General features: G+C 42.2%; 1 protein-coding gene across 1 annotated transcript in view; it reads left to right on the top strand.

Annotated features, from left to right (window-relative positions):
* The first annotated feature begins 7140 nt into the window (after positions 1–7140).
* Positions 7141–19326, top strand: part of LOC134572486 (H-2 class I histocompatibility antigen, Q9 alpha chain-like) — a 136046-nt gene continuing 123860 nt past the window's right edge. The window contains exons 1-2 of the mRNA XM_063431476.1: positions 7141–7250; positions 9058–9315. Coding sequence (XP_063287546.1) covers positions 7196–7250; positions 9058–9315 — 313 coding nt within the window. The 5' untranslated portion in view covers positions 7141–7195. The remainder of the gene's footprint in view (positions 7251–9057; positions 9316–19326) is intronic.

Genomic DNA, 19326 nt, shown 5'->3' with positions numbered 1-19326 from the left:
ACACGCAATATTTGACCCTGTAACTTCCCAAAACACCATAAAACCTGTACATAGGGGGTACTGTTTTACACGTGTGACTTTGCTGAATACAAATATGTGTATTTTATTGCAGTAAAAGCAAACCGTATTATGACATTGACAGTTAAAATGTCATGTAGAACTAAAAAAATAACAACATTTCGTATTTTCTCCATTTTTTTTCATATTAAATTATGTTTCATAGCTAAATATGTAATATTAAATGAAGCCCCGTTTCCCCTGAATAAAATGATATATAATAAGGGGGTGCATTTAATATGAAAGAGGTGAATTACGGTTGGACAGACATATAGCGCAAATGCCAGGTTTTGTTTACGTTTTGTTTTGTTCACAACGTGTACATTTGGCTCAGTCGTTAAGGGGTTAAAGAGCTGTGAACACATAAAAACAAATACAGTTTACAAATACAGTGTGTACTATTCCCTAATCTGCATTTTGTATATATTTTAGTCTTTACGACTACTTAGAAATGCATGTTCTGGATGCCCCAATTTCCATTTTTTTCAAAGACAGCATGTTTACCATTCATGTGAAATCTTTTATTACAAAAAATAATTACATAACAAACTGTAATATATGGCTTCAGACTTAAAAATAATCATTTTGTTTCCCTTTCACTCTGTGATCTCACAACCTTTATCTCTTCTCTCTGCCTGGTAACTGCTGATCTGCTGAAACGGAAATTTCCCATTGGACAGAAGTCCCAGCGTCACCCAATAAACATGGAGCAAGACCCAACATCATCCAATCAGCACGCAGCTGCCTCTCCCTCTGTGTAGACAACTCACCTGATTTCTAGGAAATCCCAGTCTGACTCAGCCTGTTACAGTTTGTGATACTATGTTATCACAATAGACATTGTGTTACTATGGGTATCTTTTACCTGTCTATATACCCCACATATGTGTCATACATGATTTCAATGTTCTCTATGTTGTATTGTATACAGTATATTGTACAGAGCTGAGTTACAATGAATCTGTTCCTGAATATTACAAAATGAAATAATTAGAAATATTCTTCCCCAGGCCTAAAATCCTTCAAGAGATCCCTCTCTACATATCTCAAAACAGAATGCACGTGTCATGGTTGATGATATATTTCCTACCTTTACTGAAAGCAAAGGAAGGAGTACTAGCAGTCCAAAGTGGGGAAAAATATGTCTCACACAAGCCTCCCCAGCCTGTACTAGCACAATGGCAGCAACCCTAAGATGATAAGTTGACATATAAAGATAAAATGTAACTTTTAATAGTCAAGTTAAAATAATAACAAAACGTGTAATTAAATAGTGATAGAAAGCTAGAAGAAATTATAAATAGTAACCTAAGCCTTAGTTACCCTTGTCTAATGGTAACAACGGTGGCTAAAGAGTATATGGAGTATAGAGAGAATGTGAATAGGTGGACCCTGTCTGTAGTAATCTCAGTGGTCCCAAACATATATATCACCTACAGCAGTAAAAACGGCAGCTGAACGGTCAACCGGCTACCTAACAATACATCTTAAAAGCATCAAAAGCTACTCTCTGCAAGTCAAGGCTAAATAGGTCCTGGAATGAGGACCCATTCCAGGACCCTATTTAGCTTTGACTTGCAGAGAGTCCCAGTAAGGAAGCATTTCCCAAGAAAGTGGATTAATTTCATAAGAGCAAGCAAGCTGCTACTAGGATAGGACCTGCCGAATATGGGCTACTTTGACGTAGTTGGCAGGCTTATGCAATGTATGATCATATAATGTAACTAAACCCCCATCATTTTTTGCCTAGGTTAGGGTTTTTTTTAAATAAAACTATTACAATCTCTAAGATTTAAAATCATTGTTTAGTGAATAAGGGAGTGCGCTGGATTCTGTATATTTTGGCCCCAGCAGCACCCTATAATGTATGCATGTACAGGTGAGTGCAGTCCTCTTGGCTTTGTTTGTGTGTGTGTATATATATATATAAATATATATATATATACATACACACATACATACACACATACATACACACACACACACACACAGTGGCGTACACACAATCCATGGGGCCCCGGTGCAAAACTGATCCATGGGCCCGACCCTCCCCCACCCCACTTCCACCCCATTCAGACACATACAGACATAAAAACACATACATAGACACACACACACACATACAGACAGGCACATACACACACAGACACACACATATAGACACACGCATACACACAGACACCCACACACATACAAAATCACCCTCCTATTACCCTACCTTTTAGGTGACTTTCCCTGGGGTCCAGCAGCTCAGGTTGATGGGAGTCAGAGTTCCCACTCTGACTCCCTCTCCTTCATCCTGTGCGGCTCCCGGTGGTTGCTGGGAGGAGTGACCGGGGCAGTCAGTTCCTCCCAGTGTCTGACATCATCAGAGGGGGCCCGGTCGCGTTGTTATGATGTCAGAAGTAAACAGAAGCCAGGTGAAAACAATTGAAGCCATATATAAGGAATAAGCAACACAGGGAATTTGACACACAGCAACTGAAGAAGCCTCAGGAGTGGGGGCCAGGGGGGAGGACATTAGGTTCCCCCCCCCCCCCCAATTTTTATTTAGGGCCCCCACCCGCCGCTTAGAGGTGGGGGCCGGGGGGGGCAATAGGCCCCCCCTTTAGTTTAAAAGCCCCCACTCGTGCGTCGTGGATGGGGGACCTTTTTTCTTTTTAACAATGAGCAGCCACAGGCTGCTCACTGTATAATAGTCATGCCCCTACTCACGGTATAGCGAGTAGGGGCAAAATTTACTAATACTAAGTAATTTTTACTTGGTATTGGTAAATTTGGCTGAAAGACCAATTTAAGTCTTTCGGCCTTTTGATAGATAACTCCCTAATACAGTGGGAATTAAGGAGTTATCTACCAAGCGGCTGCAAGAGAAGTCCCGCAATGTCAGAGTTCCAAAGTGCCGAAGTTGGAGAAGTTCCGAAGTGGCCAAAGTTCCGAAGTGTCGAAGTGCCGAATTGTCAAAGTCCCGAATTTCGGAATGCCGAACCGAGCCGAATAGTTTCCCCATGCACATGCCTAGAACGGTTACCAATACACAGAGAAGGGAGTGGGATCCCTACAAATATCCCCACACGCCTGCAAATTAAACATAGTTTTACTGGCTCTATTCTTGTGAGTATATTCACACAAGATTTATCTTCTATTATTTGAAAAGACTTAAAATGTTGCACTAGGATATGGTCATTTTTGTATTTTAGTTACAAATACTCATACCTCTGTACAGTGCAACTATTACTTATATACTGCTCTGAAACAACACAGTCCACCTATTGTACGTATTTAGGGTTTCATATTGGTCTGGGTTTAGAGCAGCGGTCCCTAATCCCCGGGCCGCGGACCAGCACCAGCTCACGGCCTCTGTTTAGCCGAGCCGTGGCGCTGTGAAGAGTGACTGATTCACCCCTGCGGCAACGGGAGTCGACAGTGCCGGCGGGCTTCATCTAGCCAGCAGGAGCTGGTGCACACAGGCGCAATTGCCGTGGCGCTGACTGCTTCAAAGCACACTGGCACTATCTTGCCGGTTGCACGCAGAGGAGGAAGTCTCCTTGCGTGATAGATGGAAGAGCCCATCCAAACAGGGGGGAGTTACTCTTACCCCCTGTTTCCTGAGGGTAATTACAAGGCCCCGAAGATCCTTCCCACTGCTTTGCACACATCTCAGCACAACTGCACTCATGAGCATTTTATTCTTATTCTACATGCTGTTTCAATTCAGATTTACCCCCAACAATCTCCCACAAAAAGTATTAACAGAATCATCACAATCCAACAGGATCCACTACATCTGGATCAAGTCCATCTCTCTGGATCAAGTGAGACTCTGTGTCACGCCTGCAAGTAATCCAAAGGTTCATGCTCCCCGTGTCCCCCCTGCAAGTATCCCAGAGACCCAGGTTGCTCCCTGTGTCCGGCTCCTGGAGGTATTTCAGAGACCTTTGTTTACCACCTCCATCTGTGCCTCCTTCCCTAACTGAGCATTTGTCTTTGTCACATTTTTGGTAAGGCCACAAGCTAACCCTAGCCAAAATGAGAAGAAAAAAAAAGTCACTGAAGAGCTTCTTTGAAAAATGGTAAATATGCAATCATGAGACAGCAGAAGGTTTTAGGACTACCAATAAAAAGAAAGCTGCATGTAAAAGAAAATACCAAGATTCCTACATAAATTATGGGTTCATTGCAACAGGTGATTCACATTCTCCACGCCAACTTTGTATAGTATGAGCGATCGGATTTCCAACGAAGCCATGAAACCTTCAAAACTGCTTTGCCACTTAGAGACTAAGCATCCTGCATTAAAAGACAATCCTACTGAGTTTTTACAAGAAAAAAAACATGAACTCGAAGAACAGAAGAAATATCTGAAGGCCACCACATGCACATATTTAGCATCGTTCCTAGTGGCTGACCGATAAGAAGCCCTTTAACATTGAAGAGTTGACATTCTGACATTTCTCGTTAGATTTTAGGAGATTCTGCAGTTCAAAAGATGACACATGTTCCTCTTTCGGCTACCACTGTAACTAGACGAATTGATGAAATAGCAGAAGATATTGAGGCACAATTGTTACAGAGGATTATTAAGTCACCATGGTATGCAATCCAGGTCAATGAGTCTACAGAGGTTAGCAACAACCCAACAATGCTGGATTTGGGCGATATATTTTTCAGGAGGACGTGTATGAGGATATATTGTGTTCACTTTTGTTGACAACCAACACCACAGCTGCAGAACCATGCAAGTCTTTGAATGATTACATATCAGGAAAAATTAATCGGTCATTTTGCGTTGGTATATGCACGGACAGAGCAGCTGCGATGACTGGACGGATCTCTGGTTTAACTACTCGGGTCAAAGAGGTTGCTTCTGCATGTGAGTCTACACACTGTGTCATCCATAGAGAAATGCTGGCTAGTCGAAAAATGTCACCTGAACTGAACAATGTTTTGCAGGATGTGATTAAAATAATTAACCACATTAAAGTGCATGCCCTTAATTCACGTCTGTCTGCACAGCTTTGTGAGGAGATGGATGCAGAGCATTCATGTCTTGTCTTATACACAGAAGTGAGATGGCTTACTAAAGGTAAATCACTGTCCAGAGTTTGAGTTACAAGAGCTGCTCCATAGATTTCTTTTGAAAAACAGTCACCACTGGCAGCACATTTTAATGACATGGAATGGGTCACAAAGCTTGCTTACTTATCTGACATATTCAACCTGCTCAATGAGCTCAATCTGTCTCTTCAGGAGAGAATGACAACCGTGCTCAAGTTGGCAGATAAAGTGGCTGCATTTAAAGCCAAAGGGGAGTTATGGGGACGACGAGCGAACAATGGGATTTTGACATGTTTCAAACATAAGCAGAGATTATGAAAGAGTCTGAGCCAGGGCCTTCGTTCTCCCAGCTGGGGCATGGTCACCTGTCTCAGCTTTCAAAAAAAGAGTGAGTATTACTTTCCAACCACAAAAGACCCCAGAAATGGGAAGGAATGGATCCGTGACCCATTTGTGAATAAGCCAGGTGAATCGACTTTGTCCATGAAAGAAGAGGATCAACTGATTGAGATAGGAAATGGTGGTTGTGATGAAAGTAACCTCACCACTTGTACTTGGAGAGGCCTGCTTATCAGCCTCTTGTCCCAGGATTATGGGCACTGCAAAAAGACATGTTACTTCCATGGAAAAAAACAAACCACTGAACCGATCTGGGTGATTTTTGAATAAGTTGTGACTCTTGTGGGGTTTCCATGGATCTTCGGGGTACTTTTGGGGTGTTTGGAAATTGTGTATTTTTCAGTACTTGGAGATAATCAATTATCTCTCAGATACAGAGGAGGAGTATGTTGAATGTATTGATTATCTGTGCCTCTTCCCCTCCCCCGTTTTTTCCTATCCAATTGTTTCCCCAGCAGGGCTTTGTCCCAGGGACACTGCCAGATCAGTTTAAACTGGCTTCTCTGTCCCTCCTCAATCTCCCATCAGCTCTTGCTATTGTCTAACCCCACCCTTCCTTGTACTATAGTAATCTATGTAACCTATTGTATGTAAATGAGGCTGTTGGTGGTTGAAATGTGTGTATAAATTGTAAGTGTTTGCTTTTGCATTAAACAGATCTGCTTGACCCTTTCTTGAAGCCATGGTTCATGCTTGGGGGATGGGATAACTACACTCTGGGGATTGCTATATTCACACTATACTCCCCAAGGTAAGCTCTTGTAAGAGCTGCTCTTGTTCCTGCTACGCTCTCTGGGAGAAGAGAGGCTTGCCCACTGGAAGCTGGATCCTGGCCTTGTATCCAGGGTGGGTGAAAGACGGCGACACCCCAGCGCAGCTGCATTGCTGGACGTGGGGTCTGCAGTGCTGATGGTGTCGGTTGGAGTGCTTGGAGTTCTTGGCAAGCGCTAGGAGCATCGATTGGCGGAGGTACTCGGTCGGAGTGCCAGCGTTCCGTCACAGAGGTGGTCTTAAAAATATGTTTGGGACAACTTCAAATCTCCATATGCTCTGGGAAGTCAGGACAGAATATCCTGAGATTGCCACAAAAGCACTGAAAAGCCTCCTTCCATTTCCAACATCCTGTCTTTGTGACGCAGGGTTTTCTGCAATGGCTGTAACAAGACTACGGAGTAGATTGGACATAAGCAACAAACTTCGGGTGTCACTGTCTCTCTTCACCCCAAGATGGGACCTTCTAGTTCAAGGCAAACAAGCCCAGGGATCCCACTGATTCTGCATTATGGGTAGTTGTAGAACCGTTTTATTATATATTAGGATATAATAATACCAATAGGTAAAAAGAAACTGCATATAAAGGTAACGCATTTCAATCATCCTGAAGCACCCGACCAACTGCTCCCAACCCCCATACCCCATTGTTATAATATGGGGATATAACAGAATAAAATCCCTTTCACTTTCACTATCTCTATTCACAACCTGTAACTCTCTCCTCTGCCTGGTAACAGCTGATCTGCTGGGTATTAATTTTCCCATTGGACAGTTGGTGAAGCTGCATCCAATCAGCACAGAGCTCCTTCTACCTCTATATATGCAGAGCTCCTTCCTCCCAGCACAGTCCAGGCTGAGTCAGGCTGGGAGTTAGATACAGTATCAGTTATTAATACTCAGTTACACTATGAAGGATCCCCTCCTCCTGCTGCTCATCGCTGGGGTCTCTGGGGTGTATTGCAGTGAGTATAGACAGAATGATATATAGACTGAATGATATATAGACTGAATCATATACAGACTGTATAATATATAGAATGAATGATATATAGACTGTGTGATATATAGACTGTATAATATATAGACCGAATAATATATAGACTGTGTAATATATAGACTGTATAATATATAGACCGAATAATATATAGACTGTGTGATATATAGACTGTGTAATATATAGACTGTGTGATAAATAAACTGAATCATATACAGACTGAATCATATACAGACTGTATAATAAATAGACTGTGTGATATGTAGACTGTGTAATATATAGATTGTATGATTGATCTATAGACTATGGGTTGAGTGAAAATTCAGTATTTCCAGATTTATAAACTTTCTCCATGTGTCTGTCTGTCTCAGGTCTCTCTCTCTGACATGTGTCTGTCTGTCTGTCTCAGGTCACTCTCTCTCTGACATGTGTCTGTCTGTCTCAGGTCACTCTCTCTCTGACATGTGTCTGTCTGTCTCAGGTCTCTCTCTCTCTGACATGTGTCTGTCTGTCTCAGGTCACTCTCTCTCTTTCTGACATGTGTCTGTCTGTCTCAGGTCTCTCTCTCTCTGACATGTGTCTGTCTGTCTCAGGTCACTCTCTCTCTTTCTGACATGTGTCTGTCTGTCTCAGGTCACTCTCTCTCTCTCTGACATGTGTCTGTCTGTCTCAGGTCTCTCTCTCTTTCTGACATGTGTCTGTCTGTCTCAGGTCTCTCTCTCTCTGACATGTGTCTGTCTGTCTCAGGTCACTCTCTCTCTTTCTGACATGTGTCTGTCTGTCTCAGGTCACTCTCTCTCTCTGACATGTGTCTGTCTGTCTCAGGTCACTCTCTCTCTTTCTGACATGTGTCTGTCTGTCTCAGGTCTCTCTCTCTCTGACATGTGTCTGTCTGTCTCAGGTCACTCTCTCTCTTTCTGACATGTGTCTGTCCGTCTCAGGTCACTCTCTCTCTCTGACATGTGTCTGTCTGTCTCAGGTCACTCTCTCTCTTTCTGACATGTGTCTGTCTGTCTCAGGTCTCTCTCTCTCTGACATGTGTCTGTCTGTCTCAGGTCACTCTCTCTCTTTCTGACATGTGTCTGTCCGTCTCAGGTCACTCTCTCTCTCTGACATGTGTCTGTCTGTCTCAGGTCACTCTCTCTCTGACATGTGTCTGTCTGTCTCAGGTCACTCTCTCTCTCTGACATGTGTCTGTCTGTCTCAGGTCACTCTCTCTCTCTGACATGTGTCTGTCTGTCTCAGGTCACTCTCTCTCTCTGACATGTGTCTGTCTGTCTCAGGTCTCTCTCTCTCTGACATGTGTCTGTCTGTCTCAGGTCACTCTCTCTCTTTCTGACATGTGTCTGTCTGTCTCAGGTCACTCTCTCTCTCTGACATGTGTCTGTCTGTCTCAGGTCACTCTCTCTCTTTCTGACATGTGTCTGTCTGTCTCAGGTCTCTCTCTCTCTGACATGTGTCTGTCTGTCTCAGGTCACTCTCTCTCTTTCTGACATGTGTCTGTCCGTCTCAGGTCACTCTCTCTCTCTGACATGTGTCTGTCTGTCTCAGGTCACTCTCTCTCTGACATGTGTCTGTCTGTCTCAGGTCACTCTCTCTCTGACATGTGTCTGTCTGTCTCAGGTCACTCTCTCTCTCTGACATGTGTCTGTCTGTCTCAGGTCACTCTCTCTCTCTGACATGTGTCTGTCTGTTTTAGGTCACTCTCTCTCTGACATGTGTCTGTCTGTCTCAGGTCACTCTCTCTCTTTCTGACATGTGTCTGTCTGTCTCAGGTCACTCTCTCCAGTATTATTACACAGCAGTCTCAGTTCCCGGATATGGGCTGCCGGAGTTTTCTGTCGTTGGCTATGTGGATGGGATACAAATTGATAATTACAGCAGTGATACCGGCCGGGATGTTCCTGTAGCTCAGTGGTTGGAGAAAGAGGATCCTGACTACAAGGAGAGAAATACGCAGATCTTCAAAGGCGCTGAGGCTGTATTCAAACACAATGTGAGGACAGCAATGCAACGCTTCAACCAGACCGGAGGTAAGAAACACACTGACACAATATATACACACACACTGCATGTACACACTGCATGTACACACTGCATGTACACACTGCATGTACACACTGCATGTACACACTGTATATACACACTGCATGTACACACTGACACACACACTGACACAATATATACACACTGACACAATACATACACACACTGCATGCACACACTGTATACACACACTGACACAATATATACACACACACACTGCATGTACACACTGACACAATATATACACACACACTGCATGTACACACTGTATATACACACTGACACAATATATACACACACTGCGCGGTATACACACAGTATATATAAACAGACACACACTCAGCCAATGGCAGTTGGTGACGTTTTAAATTGACAGGTCACTAGACTCCACCCCGTTTACTGACTCCGCCCCTCATGTAAACCCCGCCCCCTGACCTACTGGATTCATGTGAATCCTCAAAATAAGAAAACAGTTTGTAAAACAATTTAACCCTCTCAGAACCAACATGTTTACTGTTACATTCTGCCCAAAGGATCAAAGCGTATTTACTGTTTCTGACATTTTACATTAATCCATTATTCCTGGTGTTTACAGTTAGTTCACACATACCATGTATTGGACAGACAGGGATTTATTATAATTTATTTATATAATATCTCACACTATGTGCTGATAGTTTGGGGTATTTGGTGTGTTTTACTTGCACACACATCACTGTATTCTCATTATGAATACTGAAATCCTGATACATTGCATATAACTCAATATATATTCACCCCAGTCCATCAATGCCATATATATATATTTTTATTATTATTATTATTATTATTATTATTATTATTATTATTAATTAATTAAAATAATCCTGTATTCTCCAATTCAAGTTTTTTTTTGTTGCCTGGTGCTTGTCCACAAAAATATAACAATTGAAAATAGGTAGCACTCCAGGGACATCTTAAATCAAATAAAGCTTAACTTATTTCTCCATAAAAGACTACTTTCATCAGGATAAACTTTACAATCAGACAGACATCAATATATACATAATATACGAATAAACCTATTAACTCACCCCACCAATGTGTTACTTGCTTAGAGGCTGCCATGGCAGGAATGCACTATGTACGAGATTCCTCCATGACTTCACCTGGTTACATTCTCTAATCATACATCAAAAAAATGTAAATATATCGAGCATGACATTAATACTTAGATCAGGCTCACAAGGTAGACAATCTACCTCTTACCTGATACTTTGAACTCATACTGGTAAGACCCGTTTAATCAATGGCCGATCACAAGGATCCGGCTCGGCAATAGCAGCCTCGAACTAGGCAGTATACATTCATGAGATAATACCTTTTCAAAATGAATAGCACTTCATCCTGGATGTCAACTAATATTACATAAATAGTCGAGAACACTGATTAGATCCATATATAGTGAACACCTCAATGCTCCATTATTGGAATCTAGAACTTCTATCCTAGGCTCACACTGTCCCAGATTCATCACAAATTGATATTGTTAAATAGTATACCTTATGGAGTGATATACGTTTGTGTGCAGTTAATGTGCTTTCTATCGGGCTTGACCCCCCAGGGTGGGCCCCAGAAGCATCAATACAACCTCAACCTTTCACAGTACTTTGCTGGTTTGACCAGCATACTCCACTACATTGGCTACAGTTAAATATTGCTCATAGTGTGGTCAATATCCATGTAAAAGATGTATTCATTTCCCTCATACATAATACTCTTATTCGGATTGTAGCTACCCAAAGTCATGCATATACACATAAGATCATCCAGACTGATAACCCTGTCGTCTATCCCCCGGAGTGGACGCTTATAGTTCACAGGATGGATGTCTTATTCAACATTATCCTATAATCAATGCCACTCGGTAAATGTCCTGCACCTGTTAAGCCTGTCCCCCAGGGTGGGCTCCAGAGCTACACGTATACCGATATGTGTCCATGTTCTTAGTCACTGTTACAATACCTTATATGCAACAATGTTGCAGAACATATAATGCACATGTCCTCAATGTACCCCTGATATGTTTTTTTTTTTTTTTTTTTTAAAGCAAAGAAAGGCTCCCCAATTAGAGGAACATGGAAAGAGAACATTTCTCATTATGTCCCCTCGGTTGTGTTGTATCTAATCCAGTAGAATTCCCTCTGTAGCAATATTTTCTTCCGATCACCACCCCATTTTAATGGTGGTATATGATCAATGGCTATCAATTTCAGTGAGGGTAGGCTATGTCCCGGTTCCAAAAAAATGCTTAGCCACTGGTAGATCTGATTACCTTACTATATCACGGCTGGATTCCAGCCTTTTCCCCCCCTATGCTTTCTGATCGGTTCCCTTCGATAGTGGGTTCATGACCGTATTATTAGTTATGATTTCCCTTCTCTGATCGGTCAGATGTTTCGGGTATCAGCGCACGAGACTCTGGCCGATCGCACGAAGTTAACATTTATCACGGTTTAGTTAAGAGTCCCTGTCTCCAGCGGAAGTTTGGAAATTCGACAAATATTAACCGTAGTTTTCTGAAAGTGCCCATTAATAACCCCTTTATTCATTAGGAATCTCTTAGCTCTGTCTAAAGCAGAGACCCCTGATTATAATCTCCCTCTTAGTGAACCATGATTGTTATTATAGGTGGTGCTATCAGTATATGTGTGTCTGCGGTTTATACCAGAATCTATTCAATGTTACGTTTAATTTATCAAGTGGCTTCCACTTTACTGGATATATCTGAATAGAAAATAGACATATTTTTTTATCACCCCAGCAAATGGAACGAGTGTCCTCGGGCCTGGAACGTTTTATTATAAATGTATTTATTAAGCCTGATTTAGGTTCACTGTTGAAGCTCCCAGATGCTGGGGGTATAACTAGTATCCCTGCCAGTTGTGAAATGCACACCTTGTTTTGGGGAGTGTAAATAGCTTGTACACGGCCTCAGTAGGTTCTACCCCCTCTTTGTAATGGATCATGATTTGGGGATCTGTGTTAACATTAAAGTATGTACCTTCCCAATGAGAAAGATTGACCCCCCCTTCCCCCTTCCCCTCCCCCGTATTGTTCAGCCATACAGGTTTTGTATGTTGTGATAATAATCATTATGCATCGAAATCAGAGAGGAATTGGGAATACCCCTTCTCGGTTACAGTGACTGAATAACATGAGGCCTATACAAATAGAGGAGTTTTAGTGTTATTTGAGATTTAGATAAACCATTTATTGTTTGATCTCAGCTAACTCCTCCCGACATCAGTGATGGACAATAAAACACAGAGGATTTAAAGATCTAATCAGATTGACAGCTGGGGTATTTAAACATGCAGAGTATTATGACCGGTTCCCCTGATCTAACTAACAGTGAAACGCGTCGGGCACGTTATACAGACAGTATCTATGTGATTAGGGAGAGCTGAGCCGGTAATTGAAGATAGCTCTAAGAGGGAGTCTCACTGCTTACTGAGCTCTGTGTCTGTGTGCTCTGTTACAGATTAGGCTCTGATTGTTTGTTTCATAATATTTGGATTTTCCTTATTTCTTTACCCTCACACACATTGCTCAGTGTTTATAAGGAATACACAGCATAGTTAATATATATGGTGAGGTGTGTTTCAATAGGAGGTAATTAATCAGGTTAGGAATTAATGTGCCATGGATATAAATGTGATTATTCATTCAGACTGAGGCTGCTATGTTCCTGTATATTATAATTTGCAGTTTGAGCAGCTATTACAGAGATCTGATCTTATTTACATTGTTACCGAGTGTAAACCAAGGAGTCACAGTGCGTTCAGGGGAATGAATTTGGCAACAATGTTTCTTAAAGAAGGAGAGCTACTATTGCTGCGATCATTTGGGAGACTTTTACATAGAAAGCCCGTCTGTGTTGTTCTTTATTTGGGTTATTTTCAGTTTTTATTTAATTATTTCATTTTAATACTATGAATAAAAGTGATAATTTAACATTATGTTCTGCCATCTGGATTCATCTACTAAGCAAAGCCAGAGTAAATTTAAATGTCCTCTCTTTAATTTAATAATACATATGTTTTATTTTTATTTGCTCAAGAAATTCCATCAAGAATTTTTCTGTAAAGCATTTGTGAAAAGACGCCATCTACTGGCTAAATTCTGAATTACACATGTAATTTGAATTTTGCCTCATATTGGAAAATGTAATTAATTTTTTCCTATCAGATTAGAGGCAGTGCTTATACCACAGGGGATATCCAATCTGGAGGGAAAAAACAGGCAGGCAAATCTCCAAACATTTTAATCCCTCCCCTAATTACCTCCTTTCCCATAAGTAGCAGCTCCTCCTGATCATCCCCAGTTCTTTGCCTGCCTTCGGCAGGGGAGGTTAGACAGGAGGTTCTCCAGGAAGTAGGTGAGAAGGGCTGAGGCTCTGGAGGCTCTGCTTCCTTGATGTCCGGTAAGTAGCCTTCAACACGCCGGCCGGCGTGGTCCCTCAAATTTTATGTTGCCGTCTTTTGCCGTGCCAGGTGCCGGTATGACGAAGGACGCAGGCGTGCGTCGGCTGGGAGGTCCTGTCGGTGGAACGCACGCACAGGTTGCGTTGCGTTCCACCAGGGAGTCGCAGAGCGCTATGCACATGCGCAATGCGAACCTGGATTCAGGCGCCAAATTTGAACTGGGCGTTTTCGTTTGGTTACAGGACTTATATGAGCATTTACCAGCAGCAACCTCTGTTTGCCAGGAGCTCTCAGAACGGTTGTAAAGTGTGTTTCTCACCTGCCCTCCAACACACTCTCAGGCCATTTAAGGTAAGACTGTTAAGTTTTCATTTTAAATGGTTCTTAGCCTGAATCCGTAAGGAGAAAATTTTGATTATTTTCCCTTTTCTTGTTCTCTTGTTTTCCCAGTATGTCTAATCCGGAAAATATGGATAAAGTTGCTGAGAAGGGGAAATGTGCATCTAAAACTATTTCTAAGCATTTTAAAACTCTTTTTTCCATAGAATCGGAGCAAGACTGTAAGCTGGATACGGTCCCTGTAGTGGACGTCCCTATTGCTCAAATAGGTAAAAAGACTACATTACCAATTGGAGATTCAAGCGGGCTCAAGGATGTCATGGATAAACGCATGGACTCCTCTTTAAAGAAGTTGTTCATCTCTTCTGCAGCCCAAGCTAAAGCTTTGATTACGGGGTCATCCGTTGCCAAGGCCCAAAAAACTTTGGTTGGAAGAACTAGAAAAGGTATATACGGGAGAAGCTAAGGAAGACCCGTTAAAGCTATTAAAAAATATCAAGATGGCATCTGATTTTTTAGTGGATGCTTCTACAGAAAGCCTGAAATTATCGGCCAAGAATATAGGTATTTCAACAGTCGCCAGGAGAGCGCTTTGGCTTAGAAATTGGTCTGCAGATGCGGCATCTAAAAATTCACTGTGTGAACTATCTTTTGAACCAGGAAGACTTTTCGGTTCTAAACTGGATGAGCTGTTGAAACAGATGAAGGAAGGAAGGAAAGCTTTACCAGTATCATATAGGAAGCAGTCTAGAAGCCGTAACGCAGAGACACGTCCCTCATTTAGAAGTTCCTTTCGTAGAAACTATTTCAAGGGTCAACAGCAAAGAGCCTTTGATTATAGGAAGAAGGAAAGGTTTACTGCCAAGAGAAATAAAAAATTATGACGCCAGGCCTGTGGGTGGAAGGTTGAGTCACTTCCTAGAGCATTGGAAAGAGACGACATCAGATCGCTGGGTCCTTACAGTGATAGAGCACGGATACGCTCTAGAATTATCACAAGCCCCTATGAACAGGTTTCTATGTTCCAGGGTTCAGTCTCTAGATATGGAACTCTCTCTGATGCGAGAAGTGTCGACTCTGTTACTAAAAAGAGTGGTGGAAGAAGTTCCTATAAAGGAAAGACATCAAGGCACCTATTCAAGACTTTTCTTGGTGCCAAAACCGGATGGTTCGTTCAGACCTATTCTAGACCTAAAAGCCGTAAACAAGCGGATTATCAAAAAGAAATTCCTCATGGAAACGGTAAAATCAGCGGCTCTGCTTATTCACCCAAAAAGTTGGTTTGCGTCCCTGGATTTGAAAGATGCCTATCTTCATGTACCCATAGCGGAATCCAGCAAAAGTTTTCTACGGTTTGCGGTATGCTGCCAATCGGTAACCAAACATTACCAATTCAGAGCACTGCCTTTCGGCCTATCATCAGCGCCCAGAGTATTCACAAAGCTTCTAGTAGTCGTTTCAGCTTTTCTAAGAGGTATGGGCATCGCTGTCATTCCGTATTTGGACGACTGGCTGTTGATTGCAGAGTCCCAGGTTCAACTACAGTTAGATCTGGGGACAGCCATCAAATCGCTGGAAAAGCATGGCTGGCTAATAAATTTCAACAAATCGGAACTAGTGCCAGTTCAAAGGATCCAGTTCTTGGGTCTAATTTTGGAGTCTATCGCAATGAAGTTATTCCTGCCAGAAGAAAAGAAACTAAAGATCAAGCGGGTAATCCGGAATCTCAGAGTAAAGAGTGTGTTTTCAATCAGAGAAGCCATGTGCTTGCTCGGTCTGTTTACAGCCTCAATTCCGGCAGTCGGTTGGGCAAAAGCCAGAATGAGACCTCTACAAAGTAACATTCTGCTAGTCTGGAATCGACAGGAACTCGGCCTAGATGGGCTGATGAGGTTCAACAATCTAACTTTGAAAAGTCTGCAGTGGTGGACATCTTCTCGATTCCTCCACGAGGGTCTGTCATTCCGGATGAAGTCCTTCACTATCATAACAACAGACGCCTCTGCTCTGGGCTGGGGGGCCCATCTGGGAGACATAAAGAAGCAGGGGTCCTGGCAAGAGAAGGATATGAGAAGTTCCTCAAACTTCAGGGAATTAAAGGCCGTATGGATGGCTCTCTTGGCGTTTCAGTTTCTCATCAAAAATCGACATATTCAAATTCGTTCAGACAATCGTACGACAGTGGCATATTTGAACAAACAGGGAGGTACGAGATCGACAAGATTAGAAAGCCTGTGTTCAATGATCATGCTGTGGGCAGAAGTGCACCTTATGTCCATCTCTGCAGTTCACATTTTAGGAAAGTTCAATGTGGTGGCAGATGCCCTGAGCAGGCATCATTTGAAACAAGCAGATTGGTCCCTGTCATGCAGAACTTTCAATTTCATCACAGACCGCTTCGGTGTCCCAGAGATAGACCTGATGGCATCCAGAATGAACAGGAAGACAAGACGGTTTGCATCCCTAAATCCAGCAGACAGGCCGGATTTCATAGATGCCCTGTCAGTTCCATGGAAGTTCAACCTGGCTTATATCTTTCCGCCAGTAGTGCTTATTCCCAGAATACTTCAAAAAGTAAGGCTGGAGAATGTAAGAATTATCCTAATCCTTCCATGGTGGCCGAGAAGAAGTTGGTTCTCGGTTCTCCTGAACTTTCCGGGGGCCACCTTTTGGAAGTTGCCTCTTTCAGGAGAAATTCTAGAGGACGCCATGGTGCCTCTTCCGACCCTTCGGAAATTCCAGTTGACGGCTTGGTTTCTGAATTCCAGATTTTAGAGAGCAAAGGTCTGGATCCTGAAGTGATTAAAATCCTGTTGGCAACTAACAAGGAATCTACATCTAAGATCTACACTAGAATTTGGAAGATATTTTGTCAGTGGTGTTGTAGGTTTAAAGTCAACCCGGTTTCCGCGTCCATACAGAAGATCCTAAGTTTCCTTCAGATGGGATTTGCAAAAGGCCTTAAACCTGCATCATTGAAATTACAAGTTTCTGCTATCAGTTTCTTCTCCCTCAGATGCCTGGCCTCAAATATTCTGATTTCTAGGTTCTTCAGAGCTCTGACTCGTTTGGTGCCCTATGCTAGGGAAACCTGTCCTCCCTGGGATCTAAACTTAGTCCTTTCCGCGCTTTGTGAGCCGCCCTTTGAACCATTGGAGGAAGCTTCCCTAAAGATCATTTCATTGAAAACTGTTTTTTTGGTGGCTATTACATCTGCTAAAAGAGTATGTGAGATCCAAGCTCTTAGGGCAAATTTTCCTTTTTTAGTTTTTCATCAGGACAAGGTGGTTCTAAAGCTCGATCCTTCGTTCAGCCCGAAAGTTTTTTCTGCTTCAAATGTTAACCAGGAAGTGGTCTTACCAACTTTTTGTCAGAATCCGTCTAATGCTTTGGAAAGCAAATTTCACTGCCTAGACGTAAAGAGATGTCTTTTGCAATATCTAAAAGCGACAGAATCCTTCAGGAAGGATAACAGTCTTTTTGTCTTATTCAAGGGCACAAGGAAAGGCATGAAGGTTTCGAAGAGTTCTCTGGCTAGATGGCTGAAGGACTGCATTCAGTTGGCTTATTCCAAGAATGGCATGAATCATGCAGGCCCTTTAAAGGCTCATTCTACTAGAGCTGTTTCAACGTCCTGGGCACTGCGAGCGGCTGCTTCTCCTTCTCAGATTTGTTCAGCGGCTACGTGGTCCTCTCTCCATACTTTCTCAAGACACTACAAGTTGGACATACTGGCCTCGGAGTATGCTGCTTTTGGGCGCAAGGTGCTTCAAGCAGTAGTGAAATGAACCCGCCCTCTGGATCTGCTTTATTATATCCCTGTGGTATAAGCACTGCCTCTAATCTGATAGGAAAAACATAAATTTTGCTTACCGAAAATTTCTTTTTCCTGAAGATTAGAGGCAGTGCTACAATTCCCGCCCCTTTTTTCTAATAAACTAAGTAATTTTGCAGCTATTTGGCTTATGTATTGTCTGGGGATGATCAGGAGGAGCTGCTACTTATGGGAAAGGAGGTAATTAGGGGAGGGATTAAAATGTTTGGAGATTTGCCTGCCTGTTTTTTCCCTCCAGATTGGATATCCCCTGTGGTATAAGCACTGCCTCTAATCTTCAGGAAAAAGAAATTTTCGGTAAGCAAAATTTATGTTTTTTAAAGCAATATATTTATATGCTTTCCCCCCCTATTTAAGGGATGGTCCACATATTGTGAAGGTAGTAATGCCATATCGATATATTCCTATTCATGTTTATAAGAAAAATAGGGGACAAGTTAAATTCCTGTGTCCAGTCTGGCCCCCACCAACATGGAATGTCACCAGCCACAACTGCAACAGAATCAGCTTAATTTGCAACAATTAAAATGTGCTGCTTAGTAACATACACATTGAGAAATCTTTTGGATAAATATCTTAAATTAGGAGGAGGAAGGGGGGATGAGTTATAATCCTGACATATTTTAGATTAATTTGGACAGAGACAATCTGGTGCTAGGCATTTTGGCTGGTAAAAGGGAGGTGGGAGGGAGGGCTCTAAGTTTGACAGTGGGCTTTTTAATCTACCTATTGGAAGTAGCAGAGCCCAAAATCTTTCATCCCTGCCATGTCAGTACTTTGCCAGAGGTTAAATGTTTTGGGTTTTTTTTTTTCTGACCGATTTAAAAAGAAGCTTAATGGCAGAAACAGCTTCAGATACTGAGCGGCTCACCAGGTTTTCCTAAACTGTAAAACAGGGCACAGGAGGGACTTCTCATTTTGGAAATACCCACATCAACACCACAGAGGTGTCAGTCAGCGTCTCATGAGATACAGTGATAATTCCATTGTCTGACTATGATTGTAGTTTGTACATCTTCCAGCATGGTATTAACAATCCATTTTTAAGGTCTTTTTTCCCCCCATTACTAAACCCTAACTTGTAGCAAACCATAGCTCTAGTCCAGACTATAGTTAAAGAAATCTGTACTAATTAGCAGCAATGTATTTAAATGGTATAGAAATAATTACACAGAAAATAATCAGAAATCTGGAATCCACCAAACAGCACAGAACACAGTCTATATTAGACTGTCTATATTCCCCCTCTTTACTTCCTGCAATTATTCAAAACAGATATTATTTCTCGTGAGCTTTTAAGACAAATATCCAATGAACAAGAAAACGCCAACACAGACTTTCAATTATTTTTTCCATAA

The sequence above is a fragment of the Pelobates fuscus genome, chromosome 9 (assembly GCF_036172605.1).
Source record: "Pelobates fuscus isolate aPelFus1 chromosome 9, aPelFus1.pri, whole genome shotgun sequence".
NCBI classification, from domain to species: Eukaryota; Metazoa; Chordata; class Amphibia; order Anura; family Pelobatidae; genus Pelobates; species Pelobates fuscus.
Note: the sequence above shows the minus strand (reverse complement) of the source record. Positions and strands in the feature narration are given on the sequence as shown.